The sequence below is a fragment of the Pinus tabuliformis genome, chromosome 4_2 (assembly GCF_031772625.1).
Source record: "Pinus tabuliformis cultivar Carrire ecotype Pingquan chromosome 4_2, CPIR1, whole genome shotgun sequence".
Taxonomy (NCBI): Eukaryota; Viridiplantae; Streptophyta; class Pinopsida; order Pinales; family Pinaceae; genus Pinus; species Pinus tabuliformis.
In genome coordinates, this window is record NC_142304.1 from 1,071,932,285 (window position 1) to 1,071,946,460 (window position 14,176).

Sequence of the window (14,176 nt, forward strand, 5' to 3'; positions counted from 1 at the left end):
TGACCCTTATTCTTTTCTGTTCTCTACATTATGGTAAATGACCCAAACTTTTCATTTACCAAAGATACCAATGATACCAAAGATAAGTTCATAAGATTTCTAACATGTCTTGCCACCACTCTGGTTTTGGGAGTTTATGCCTCTGCAACTTTCTCAAAGTTTCATCTGTCTCTGTGTACCTGAAGAAATTGGGCTGGATGGTGAACAGATGTTTCACCTCATGCTCTATATAAAATAAATTTTCTAAGTTGTCATAGAGGCTTTGGCCAGATGGAAGTCCTTTTGCTTCTGAAGCGCTTACTGATGAAGTAATTTGGTCAGCAACATATTTATTCAACTTGTGCGTGTAATCAACATGTCTCATCAGACGATCATTGCTTCCTAAGGGACTTGGCAAACCTTTCTTATGCAAGACTGTGAATTTTTCTGTGAAAGAGGTGATCTCTACCTGCATGTCCTGGCATCTTCTTTCCAAATTGTGCATCAGAGTTCTCTTGGTTAGAACTCTCTTGATTTCCAGGATGGTGCCTGTTTTGTCTGTGATTTGCACAGCTTGCAGTTCTTCATTGGTCTTGGTGTTCAAAAAATGTATTAGCCTGTTAGCTTGTTCAGACATCTTTCCCAATAAAGCTCTTGTCTTTTGAATCTCCACCTTGGCTGCTCCTATCAAGTCAACCTGCTCATAAATGACTTGGATAGATCTCCACATATTACTGAGGGATTGATTGATGTTGGCCCACAAAATTCCTTTGATTTCTGCCAGTGGTTTATCCATAGAGAGGTCCTTTTCCAATGCTTTCACTTTGTTCTCTAATGCTTTAACCTCCCTTGTTTTCTCTGCCACAGTCATTTTGGATTTGTCATAACTTTTTTTCTAATTTTTCCAATTTCTCCTTGGCCAGTCTCAATTCAGATACTTGGAGTTTTAATTCCTCCATGGCTTTTATCAATTCCTCTGTGGTCATGCTAGTGTTGCTACCTAGTGCTGTTGTTGTTGCTGTTGCTGATGTACCTGTAGTTATTTCTGCTGTGGCTGCTGGAACAGTGGGATGCAATGTTGTTACAACTGTGGAAGGGGCAGTTGTGACTGCAGGGATTACTTCAAGTGGCTGGGAGGTTGACTCTCCCTGCTTTTCTTTTAGCGTTGTCTCCAATGCCTGCTCAGTATCAGTTAACCTTTCATTGAGCTTCATGAGCAATTCCATCATGTCCTCTTCGGATTTCTTCTGTACAACTTCTGCTGTCTGTGGATGCATGGTAGGGGGCAATTTAAGCTGCTTCCTCAGGGCAGCAATATCTTCCTCTTTCTTCTTCATCAATGCCTTTATGCCCTTAGCATCCTTTGGATCATGTCCTAGCTCAATGATAATCTCCTCCAAAGATTTTATCCTGTTGTCCTTAGCAAGAGAAGAGGCTTTCTCCAAATCTAGCTGAGCAGAGGTGTTCTCCAAGGAGTTTTGCAATTTATGAGCTAACATAGCTTTATCAGCTAGTGTGGAGTATACCATCTCTCCAGTCTGTTTGTGCAGCTCGATCTGGTCCATAGGATGAATATCCTTGGCCAAGACCTCCAAATTTGTCTTGAGATAATCAGCTGCTGACTGTGGTTGTGGCACTTTGGGCTTAAAATAACTCATGATCATTTTGCCCTCCTTAATATCATAGGCAGACATCAATCTTTGTTGGCTTGTGGAGGCCATCTTAGGATACTGATTGTAAATTTGCATCCTCAGTGGGTCGTTTCTGGCCTTTATCTCCGTGAATGTCCTTTTGATGTTGGAGGCCTGTTTGCTTTGTGGCCTAGTAGATGAAACTTCCACACTATGTTGCCTTTCTAGCTCTTGCCGGTGTGAGCTAGTTGATGTGTCCACCACTGGGGAAGTCTGTTGGCTGACTACCCTTTCACCTCTCAGACTGCCTGTTGTTTCTTCAAAGATTTCCTCTTCAGAGTGAGGATTTAATCTTTGCCTCTTTGCACCCGGTTGCTCTACAGGCCCACTGATAGGTGTGGCCTCTTCCCTGTCTCTTTTCTTGCCCTTTTCCTCATTTAGAGGAGTCTGCAATGTAGGAATCTCTGCTGCTTTGGTTTGGATTGGAGGAATTTTCTCTTGCTGATCTGTCATTGTTGGTTGCTCTGTGTCTGCCACTTCCTTGCCCTTAGAAAACCCTGTAACTGGTGTGTTGGTTTCCTGTACAGGCTGCTGAGAAGTTCTAGCAGAGGATGCACCAAATCCTGTAGGTAGCTCGAAAGATACCTGTCCAAAAGAGTCCAAGTCAAGGGCTTTTTCAAGGTCTTTCATAGCCCTATCCATCTTTTCTTGCTCACTAATTTGTTCTACTAATGTACCCTCTACCCAGTCATCTTGATTAGCAAACTATTCAATTTCAGGAATTCTATGGTGTATATAAATTGACAGCCTGTTTCTTAGTTTTCTGTCATTTATAGAGCTATTTGGGTCATATGGTACCCACCAAAAACTTTTCTTCAATTTAAGTTGTTCCCCTAATATCTTATCAGCATCTTCCCATGCCTCCCTCTTATGGATGATAAAAGGGCCTAATTGATTTTTTATTCTCAGCTGAACCTTTTTCTTTGCACTACAAAAGTGGGTTAAATCTGCATTGGTAAGCTGCCTGAAATACTCCAGTGCAAATAGTCTCATAGGCACATATTTGGGCAGTTTAAAAGGACAGAGCTCACAGCCATATATTCTGATTTCAGTGTGATTCTAGTACAAGTACCATTCCCCTATCTTGTACTGTCTAGAAAGCTGTAAAATCTTATTTAGATCAACAGAGAGCCTAGGAGGAGGAGCTCCTATAAATAGAGTGGTGGTTGGATGCACAAACAGGTCAATGAATTCACAATAGCTATAAGGGGAATCATAGACATTGTGGAAGACTGAGGTCCAAAAGATCACAAACCTCCGCTCTCCTTTGGAATCCAATTTCCTAATGGGAAATGAAAAGCTGTTTGGCTGATAATATAGCAGAAGGTGGTATATGAATGAGGTGTACTTGAAGACTCCTTCTCTATCCAGATTTATGAATTGCTCATTGATTTTGTTAGCAATAAAGGTTGCATAGTCATACTTGACAGCAGGGGGTTGTCCTGGAGTAAATATTGACAACAGAACTAAGGTGGTCTCATCAACAAACTCACTGGTCTTGAATCCCAAGATGTAGGATATCATATCAACAATGAATCTTCCTATTTCATTGAACCAGACATGCAGATAGGGAGGTGGGCCTTGGGGCTGGCAATCTGGTCTCATGAACATTCGAGCAATACGGGTATCTCTGAATTGGGCAATTGAGAGCCTTGCTCAAGCAAAAATCCCATGGAAAGAGGAGCCAGAGGCTGAGTGGGTTTGAAGTGTAACATCTCATTGATAGATTCAGCAGTTATGTAAAAGAGGACAGTTTGGTATGGGGTTATAACTGCTTTACTGACAGGGTCATAGTTGGCACAGCATTGGTGGATAATATCTGGGAAAACATTGACTGAGGGAAGGTAATACCTGGGAAGATTAGATTCCCATATTCCATAGATATCAGAGTTGCTCAGATAACTATTCCTAATTCGGAAAAATGCCTGGAGGTGGTTCATGTCACCAGATAACTCTTTAATTTGAAAATCTCTGTCAGCCAAGGGTAAGTAATCCTGGTCTTTATGAGGTGCATTGAGGGGCGCAACGTTCAGGGCTACGGGAGCTTCCATGTTTGGTTCTTGTGTTTTCAAACCGGAGGTTGAGCTTCTGTGGAAAAGATGGGCAAAACAACAGTTCTAGTCTTTTGTACGGCAGCTAAGGACTGTTTTTAGCTTGAATTTGGCCTTTTGGGTAAAATTCACAGAGGAAAAATGAAATTACAGGTTTCGGGAAGCGAATTGGAGTAAATACCTGTTTTTAGAGACGAACCAAGTAATTTGCAGGTTGCAGGACGAGATGCAGAGCACGGTGCTGGAACTTGTTGGCAAGGTGGCGGACTGTAGGCTCGTGCTATCACCCGAACGTAATTTGCATGGAAACAGTTTGCAGAAGAAATGAATGAAAATGACATTTTTCCCGTGGTTTTAACAAAATTTTGGCTTTGGCGGGGTTTTTGTCATTTATTGCATGGCTGACATCATTTGGATGTGACGTGTTGTCATGACGCAAAGGGGTGGTAAGCAGTTTCCTCCCACACCACTTTTGGCGTCGGTTGGTTTCGGGCGGGGAGGCAGCGAGCATCGCGGGCGGTCGACGCGTGGCATCTGTATGGGAGAAATACCACCGTCTCCCCGGGACTTAACGTGCGCCCGATGGGGGGGTCACGATATATATCTCCGCCGTCGGATGTGGGGCCGCTGATCGGACGGCTGGTGCTTTATGAACAAGGCAGGGAGTTAACATGCGGGACCAGCGCAAATGAATCACGTTTTTTAGTAGATTCGGGGCGGATTTAATTGTTATTGGGGTTGAGTTTAGCTATTAATTAACCAAATGTTAATTAATTCTTCGAATGGCGCGGGGAGGGTTCTTAATGGGTTTCGGATAAACCAATAATTCCCAATTTGTACAGTGCTTATGGTTAAGTTAACCGAGGCGAGGTATATACAATAGCAGGGGATTATATTATATATAGTACGGGATATGGGTATCTCTTTCAGGGGAATTATATAATACAAATTAGTGTTAATATGGAAAATGAACGAAAGTAAGCGTTAAGTTTAATGTTTTTTGGAATTTTTACATAAAACTTATGCCAAGGGAAGAAAGGGGGTCTACACAAGAAAGATGGCCATTTTCCTAAGTAAAATGGGAATTCACTTAGGCAATGATGAAATGGAATGAGTAGCTCTTTGGAGATATTAAATAGATCTTAATATCTTTGAGGAAATTAGTAAATGATTTGGGGAAAGACATGAAGGGAAATTAGTTATGAAATCTGCCTCACTAGAGATGCATCAAAATGTCTGTCATGTAATTGTGATAGGGATAAGATTAACACTTTTTGGAAACAAAATCAATCGCAAGAATGCTTCTGCAACACCATCTACCTACTCTGCTTACTTTTCCTAGCATTTTTTCTTCTATTTTCTTTGGGTGCACTTGAACTGGCAAACCCTCATCATTTTTTCTTTTCATTGCAATCCTATCTAGATCTAACCTTGTAACATCCAAGGGCTCAGGTTTAACAGTTGAGCCCATTTGCTTCTCTAGCTATCTAGTTATCTGCCAAGTTTGAACAGTTTGGCCAAATTTTATTCTCTATCTCTAAAACAAGTAAATTCAAACATGAACTGGCCAAGATTGAACTGTTTGGCCATTCATCAATGGTGGCATAGATCAACAAGCTGCACACCATCAGATCTTTGCAAAAATAGAATAGTAGTGGCATTTTGGACTTGCACACTTTCCTGGTCCTTTGATTGGGGTTCATTTCTTTCATTTTCTTGACCATTTCATTCTTTTTGCCCTTTGATTTTTCTTTTAGGGCATACCCTCTTTACATTTTTAAAATTTTTTGATTTCTTGAGAATATGGAAAACCTTTGCAACCAGCCAAAGGTATGAACATATTAGAGCTCATCAATGTCAATCATGAAAAATGACACCTATTGGTATAGGAACCTAACAACTGCTATAAATTCAAGTTGTCAGTATCTAATTTATAAATGGATCCAAATATTGTCTATTTTAATGCATTATTGTATATAGTTGATAGTGAACACTATCCACTCAGTTACACAACATTGAATGCTGCTGTCAGTGGTGTATGGAGTCTGGACCATCAGATCTACCATCTATTCAAATTAGACAGTTTACAGACCACTCTCATAGTGTTCAATTAGAAAGTTTACAGACCACTCTCAAAGTGTTCAATGTTGCTTAGTCAGATGGATAGTGTTTAATTAGAATTGATAAACTCATCCAAGTTGTAAAAGGTATCAGATAGTGTTCCTGTAGAATTGGTAAACTCACCCAAGCTGTAGAAGGTATCTTGATAGTTGATGCTTTTTAGTTGGCCTTTAGGCATAGAATTACTCTTCTTTTAAGGTTATATCTGTTGTGATGTGCTTTAGGCTTAGAATTACTCTCTTGGTAAGATCATCTGTGTGGTGATTGTTTTTTTAAGAGTATGATAGATCAAGAATTTTGACATTTCATTAGCATTTTTAATAAAAACCTGTTGTTTTAAATTAAGGTTGGTAGTAGTCCATAGGCTTACATTCCATTGCCATCAGTTTTCTTGTTGGTATGCTTTCCATCTGCAAAAATACTGAAAACTCACAATGTTTTAGCTAAGGCATAAGCAAGTGAAATGTGCACATATATTTTGTTTCAAATATCATTTTCCATTTTTTTGCTGTTTGGCATTGCCAAAAATGTCTCAGTATGGCAACTTCTCCATTGTAGTCCATGGCCACCATTCTAGGCATAGTAATTAGTTTGGAAACTCAAACAAAATATGGTCATATGCTCCAGAAGAGTGCTATGCCTGTCATAATCACAGTAAGGCTGGGCAGCTTGAAAGCCATGAGAGATCTCGGTGATGCTTTCATTCGGAATTTCGTTCATTCCCATTACAATAGACTTTCACGTAAATCAAGATTCCCGTATTGGACAAAGAAAACTTAACTGAAGACGCGTGAGAAAAGATCTTAGGTTTTTAAAACATTTATCTCATTGAATGGAGAAATTAGAGTTTGAAATAAGAAACTCTACAAAAACTCTATAAAAAGCAGTTGTGTGGTTATATGGTTTCCAATTTTTATTATCAGTCATAAAAAGTTTTAGAAAATTGAACTGAAAAAATTAAGTATGTTGAAGGCATTCATTTTTTTATTTATTTTAAGGAATGGTTTTAACTTTTCTAAATAGCTATATTTAGAACCTACTTTTTATTCAATGGCTGTTTGTGAAACCATCCAGCTATCCTTTTAGCAGTTATGGCCAGACAGATCATGTAAGAACTCTGATAAATGAAAACAATGAAAACAGAACTGTAAGAAGAATGAGTTGTAATTGATATAACTAACCTGGATATATTGGCAACTGTTTTGTGATGTTGTCTTCAAGTTTGCTGAATAGTTTGAAAGCATAAGATGCAACTTCAACAGTGGGTGGACTTCTTTTATAGTTTTTGGCACTTGAATTTAATTGGTGGACATGGATGCACATGGATTGCAATGGCTTCATTTTGAATGTGTGGTCTGGATTTAATTTGATGTGATCTAATGGTTGGGAATTGGTTATTTGTTGATCCATGTGCTTTGATCTGTTTTAATGAGAAATAGAGTGAGTTGGGTGTCATTTATTGCAGTTATTGGGTTTGGGTGTCATTTATTGAACAAAGTGGGTTTAAATGTTATTGGGTTGGGTGTCATTTATTGAACATAGGGGGTTTAGTTGTTGAACAACACAACAGTTATGGCTGACATACATTCCCTTTTATTATGTGCAGGTAGGGATATTTATTTGGGATACAAAGCTTCAGTTCTGATGAGTGGGGGTTGAAGTGACTGCTACTTTGTACTTTTGGAATAGACCATTTTGGAAGCATTTATGGTTTTAGCTGTTTTCTAGTTGGGTCAATATGGTTTGCACTCTTAAGTAGTAAGATACTATTTATGGACAGTTGTGGGCCCAGTCAATGTATGGGGAAATTTTGGACATAAATTAATACTTATTTATACTTAATGTTATTTATTTTTGTTTAAATATTGGTTTCAAAAGTCTCAATTTATGGTGGTTTTGTGGGACCAGTACTATATCAATCACTGGTCCCTGCACAACATTAGGAATCTCTCCCCTAAGTCAAGTTGGATATTTCTGATGACTATTGAATTCGCATATTAAAATTTATTTATAGAAAACACTGCATTTCTCACCATCATGATTACCTGCCGAATAAAATTATTCCATATTCACTAGTAACTTCTCTTTCTATTTTAAATAGCAAACTCTCCATTATTTACACACTTCCAATTCTTCAATGTGTATGTTTTAATAAATTCTATCGAGTGCTCTCCTCTGCACCACTTGTGGGGTTGGTCCACTAACTATTGGCTTCATGTGCTTTCATTTATATATTGTTTATTTCTGTTAGATTTTAAGCTTCTATGGTATTTTTTTGCAGTGGCATGATCCGGATTATCCACAGTTTCGTGTTCATTCTGTCGACGTTTCAAACCCCAAAGGGGGTCCATCATCAGGACTAAATTAGATAGAATATGAATGAAAGCTTATTGAGAGAAGAGTCTTTTGACCTGGGTATAAATAAACCTAGATCCCTAATTTTTATAAAGAAGCCGACATTTATATATATGATTTCTTATTTATTTTTATTTTTAATTAATTATTTATTTAGCTTTAATTATTCCCATTGTTTTACCTAGAACCTAAAAATATTTTAATTGATATACTTAATTCATAAATAAGTTTAATTTATTTATTTTATAATTCTTTTTATTGTTTTAATTTAAATTTAATTGATTAATTAATTAATTTAATTTTAATTAATTCTATAGATAATTCTTTTTTATTTATTTTATTTATTGTTATTTACCATTTTTCATTGTTAATCCTATTTAGCCCTAATTTTCTGATTAATCAATTAATTAATTAATTTATAATCTTTATTTTATTTATTCATTTATTAATCAAATGCTAATGTTTGATTATTATTAATTGTTTTAGTTTGATAAATTGACTAATTTTATTTTTATTTAGAATTAATTAAAATTAATATAATTAAATAATAATTATGTTTATTTTTGACAATTTATGAAAAGTAATTTGATTTTGGAGTTCGGAAATGACTATTGATTTCTTTGTCATGCATCACTTAAGGAAAAAGAAATAAATTTGGAAGAAGGAAAGCCATCGTGAATGATATTGGCATAGGCATTAGATTTAACATTGTTGAAAGATAGATAAATTGGTTTTATATATTTATTTTCTGCATCCTTAATAATTAAAAGTTTAATTATTTTTTACATTTAAAAAAATAAATTTTAATATATTAAAAACAATTAAAAGAATCTTAAAAATAGTGACACATAAATCTTAATATATTAAAAACAATTAAAAGAATCTTAAAAGTAATGACACTTAATCTTTAGTATAAATATAAATGAAATAATTACCCTCAAAACATGGTTGATAGAATTAATTCGTTAAATTAGAAATTAAGATTCAAATTTAGCTAATAATTATTTTATATATAAAATTGAAAAGACTATAATTTAATTCAAGAAAAAGGATAGTAACATCAAGTAAGGATAATATATCAAATCAAATGCATATTTACAATCTATTTAATATTATATTGTAAAAAAACTTTATTTCCAAGGACAATAATTATAGATAGATAATACATATTTATGGAAATTTATTTGGAAATTTGAATTACAAATAGATAATATACATTTATGGAAAGTTAAAGTACAAAAAAATTGTCATTGAAATAATAATGACAAGGCTCAAAATCTTTTGTTGTTGTTAACTTCACAAACTAATAGGTAGAAGAACTTTGGTCATTTGATATAGGTGCATCATTGCTAGTTGTATTTAAATTGCTAAGCATATTGGATATGCTTCGTCTCAATCCTCTAGAAGTAATTGAATTTTCTACCAAATCTTCTTTGATGCTCTCCAAAGCCGTTACTACAAATTTCATAGTTGGTCTTTCATTTGGTGAATGCTTTGAACAGAGCAAACCAACACGCAACAAAGAAACTAAGCATTTGTACACTTTGTTTTCTTCAAAGTCATCACCGCCCACTTCAATAAAAAGGTCATTGTCAATTACCTCCTTTACCCTATCAGGAAATGCCAAGTTCACCCAACTGTGCAAGTTTAGGTCTCCAATAAACATGCCACTTGTTGGTTGTTTTCTAGTAAGAATCTCCAATAATAGAATGCCATAACTGTAAACATCTCCTTGATAGGGCACTGCGACACCTAATCCATACTCTACAATAAAGACAACAAATTTTGTTAAAGCAATGCATACAATATTTTTAATGAGAAAAAGACAAGAGAAAGTAATATCTTAAATTGTCATACCTGGGGCAATGTAGCCCACGGATCCTCTCAAAGAAAGTGTAGAAGATAATGAACCAGTGGAGCTTTCACCAATTAATTTTGCAATGCCAAAATCTGTTACATGGGCTACCATATCTTCATCCAAAAGCACATTGCTAGTGTTTATATCACAATGCATCACTTGTACAAAAGAATCATGATGAAGATATTTTATGGCATGGGCTACATTTATGGCAATGTCTAGTCGTGCTCTTAAACCCAATTCACACACAACCTCTACATTGTTGTTGTGTATATTAGGATACAGATGCTTCTCTAAGCTTCCATTAGGCATAAACTCAAACACTAAGCCTCTGAAATGGAGGTTTGAACATGAAGTTATGATTTTCACCAGATTCCGATGTTGAATTTTTCCCAAGACATTGCATTCTCCTTTAAAAAGTTTCTCACCTTGATCACTTTGCAAGCTAAGAACCTTCACAGCGACAAGAGTGCCATCGGTCAAAACTCCTTTATAAACTAACCCAAAGCTACCTGTTCCCAACAAATTGGCCTCGGAAAATCCATCTGTAGCTCTATGAAGCTCTTGATATGAGATCCTTTGATGCCCAAACTTTTGGAAAATAGCTCTTGGGACATAAATATTTTGTATATGCATATTCCTTCGCCATAGGAATATCAAAAGAAAACAACATAGTATAAAAGCAACAACTCCACTGACTGGAAATAGTACTCTTTTCACAATTGTAGGATGGCCTCTTGGTGTTGGACAAGCAGATAACTGGAATACTTGTGGTCCACAAAGGTTGGGATTTCCATTTAGGGAAATGGAAATTGATAGATTTGCAAAAGGTCCTCCTCTTGGAATTTCCCCAGTGAGTTTGTTAAAAGACAAATTCAAATACTGAAGCATTTCCAACTTGTTCAAAGAAGGTGGTATAATCCCTGATAAGGAGTTGGAAGAGAGATCTAGGCTCATAAGGCTTTTTAAATTTTCAAGTGAATCTGGGATAGAGCCTTGGAAAGAATTTTGAGATAAATTCAACGAAAACAGTTCAACACAACTTCCAATTGTAGATGGGATGGCTCCAGTCAAGTGGTTGGCAGAAACATCTATAGCTTGAGCCATTGTAATTTTACCAATCTCAAAGGGCAACGAGCCTTCTAATAAATTCCATGACAAATTCAAATAGAATTGTAGATTATAAAGTTCAGCAATTTCTCGAGGTATGCTTCCAGTGAGTATATTGTGAGACAAATCAAGCAATTCCAAATTTGTACAGCTCCCTAAGTTGGAAGGAATGCTTCCTGATAACCGGTTATTATGAAGGAGGAGATCCCTTAGTTGTTTAAGGGATGCAAGAGAATTAGGAATCTTTCCAGAGAGTAAGTTTCTACTGATGTCCAAGAGACCGAGTCGTTGTAACTGTTCAAAATCATCAGGTATGTTTCCTTCTAATTTGTTGTTTCCTAAATCCAATCTTTCTAAATTTGTAAGGTTTCTTAAAGATGGAATGCTACCATTTAAAAGATTTCTAGATAAATTTAGATAGGTGAGGCTGCTTAGGTTGCCTATATGTGGAGGGATGCTTCCTTCTATCGTGTTGTTTGCTAATGTCAAGACAGACAAATTGGTAGAAAGTTTTCCTATGTGAAGAGGCAAGACACCTGCTAGTTTATTGTTTCTGATGTTTAGTTCTTTTAGGTGTGAACAGTTGGTGAGGGCTATAAGAAATGACATGGTTGTAGAACTACCACTACCAAGTTGATTGACATTCAAGTCTAATATTTCGAGGAGGGATAGTTTACCCAACTGTACTGGCACGCTCCCACTTAACTTGTTGTAGCTTAGCACGAGTTCCCTTAGTTTTGAACAATTTCCAATGGAATTTGGTATTGTTCCACTAAGTTGATTTCCCCATAAATATAGGGAACTCAAGTTAAAGGGATTTGACAAAGAAGTGGGAATGGTCCCTGATAATTCATTCTGAGAGAGATCAAGCTTTTGAAGACTAATGAGCTGGCCCAATTCTTGCGGAATGCTACCAGTGAAATTGTTTGCGGAAATGTCCAAGAGAGTCAAAGTGGAGATATTTGACAAAGAAGCAGGTATGGTCCCTGATAATTCATTCTCACGGAGGTAAAGGGTTTGGAGACTAGAGAGCAATCCCAATTCCTGTGGAATGCTACCAATGAGATTGTTGGTGGAAATAGCTAAATCAATCAAACTAGAGAGATTTGACAAAGAAACAGGTATGGTCCCTGATAATTCATTCTGATAAAGATTCAAAATTTGGAGACTAGCTAGCAATCCCAATTCCTGTGGAATGCTACCAATAAAATTGTTGGTAGAAATAACCAACTGAGTCAAAGTGGAGATATTTGACAAAAAAACAGGAATTGTCCCTGATAATTCATTCTGATAAAGATAAAGATCTTGGAGACTAGTGAGCATGCCCAATTCTTGTGGAATACTCCCTGAAAATTCACATATATTCCCAAATTAGTCAAAATGGAAATATCTAACCAAAAAAAATAAGAATGTTCCCTGAAAATTCACAATGACATTAGAAAGTAAGATATTTGTTTTTGCAATTTCTAAAATAATCAATACTGACATGTTTCCAAAGGAAGACGAATTATACCTGTCAAGATGTTCGACCCCAGGAAAAGCTGTTGCAGATGTGTGAGGGAACCCAACTCTGGCGGAATACTTCCAGTAAGATTGTTGTAGGAGAGTGCCAGGTAAACCAAATTTGTGCAATTGCCAAGATTACGTGGTATGGTCCCTGATAATTCATTCTCATAGAGGTAAAGGATTTGGAGACTAGAGAGCAATCCCAATTCCTGTGGAATGCTACCAATAAAATTGTTGCTAGAAATAGCTAACTGAGTCAAAGTGGAGATATTTGACAAAGAAACAGGAATTGTCCCTGATAATTCATTCTGATAAAGATAAAGATCTTGGAGACTAGTAAGCATGCCCAATTCTTGTGGAATACTCCCTGAAAATTCACATATATTCCCAAATTAGTCAGAATGGAAATATTTGACAAAAAAAAATAGGAATGTTCCCTGAAAATTCACAATGACATCAGTGAGTAAGATATTTGTTTTTGCAATTTCTAAAATAATCAATACTGACATGTTTCCAAAGGAAGACGAATTATACCTGTCAAGATGTTCGACCCCAGGTCAAGCCGTTGCAGATGTGTGAGGGAACCCAACTCTGGCGGAATACTTCCAGTAAGATTGTTGTAGGAGAGTGTCAAGCTAACCAAATTTGTGCAATTGCTGAGTTCGTTTGGCATGTTCCCTCCCAATTGGTTGCGGTGCAGCCAGAGGGTCTTCAAACGAAACAGGGATCCGAGTTGAGGTGGGATATAGCCGTGGAGCAAATTGCTACTGAGATCAAGCGTATGCAGAAACGTAAGATTGGCGAGGGAAGGAGAGATCGGGCCCTGCAGATCCCTGGAAGTGAGGTTGAGGGAGATGACTTTGTGCAAGTGACGGTGGCTGCAGGTGACGGCAGTCCAGTTACAGAAGGGGACTGCGGGGCTCCAGTCGGCCATTGAAGCATGGGGATCAGAGGTGATATGGTTCTTAAATGCCAACAGTGATTTTCCATCGTCATAAGGTGAGTGCGTAGAGAAGGAGAAGGGGCAAATGAATAGGAAAAACAGGATGCGAAAAGGAAAAGGAAAACAGAGGAATGGCATGGTGCTTAAATGCGGAGAGCAGAAATTGGGCAGAGCAGCGGAGGAGAAATGCAGTGATATATGTATGTGGATAATGATGAGTATTTATAATAGAGAAAGTTTGGGCAGATGGGAGGAGGTGAGGTGTAATTAATTGTAGGTGACGCACTGTCACTTCGTCTCTTGTACGAATGGTGGAGCCCATAGAGCTTCGAGCATATGAAGTTAATGGCGTAGGGATAATTTTTATTGAGAAGATATTTACATGTGTAACAAAAATACTTAACTTGCATGTTAATTACAATTCAAATTGAGAATGGCTCACTCACTTATTTGTACTTTTACAATTACGCACATATCGTTTTAAGCCATTTTATTTTTTCTAATTTCTATTTATCGTTTGCATAAATTTATTTTCACTTTTCTAATTTTATGTTTTAGTGTA

The 14,176-nt window shown here is 36.8% G+C and overlaps 1 protein-coding gene across 1 annotated transcript; it reads right to left on the minus strand.

Moving 5' to 3' along the window:
• Positions 1–9,401: 9,401 nt before the first annotated feature.
• Positions 9,402–13,810, minus strand: LOC149173356 (uncharacterized). The gene is made up of 4 exons (XM_089424574.1): positions 13,206–13,810; positions 12,679–13,038; positions 10,055–12,511; positions 9,402–9,961 (listed from the first exon to the last, which is right to left on the minus strand). The coding sequence occupies exons 1-4, from the start codon at positions 13,750–13,752 to the stop codon at positions 9,501–9,503; spliced, it is 3,825 nt and encodes a 1,274-aa protein (XP_089280700.1). The 5' UTR covers positions 13,753–13,810; the 3' UTR covers positions 9,402–9,500.
• Between the last annotated feature and the right edge of the window lie 366 nt (positions 13,811–14,176).

Excerpts from the sequence above, each read along its gene's own strand:
- LOC149173356 (XM_089424574.1), bottom strand. The coding sequence starts at position 13,752 with ATGCCATTCCTCTGTTTTCCTTTTCCTTTTCGCATCCTGTTTTTCCTA. Across the intron at positions 13,039-13,205 it reads GGGGTCGAACATCTTGACAG|GGAGTATTCCACAAGAATTG; the intron begins GTATAATTCGTC and ends GTGAATTTTCAG. Across the intron at positions 12,512-12,678 it reads GGGGTCGAACATCTTGACAG|GGAGTATTCCACAAGAATTG; the intron begins GTATAATTCGTC and ends GTGAATTTTCAG.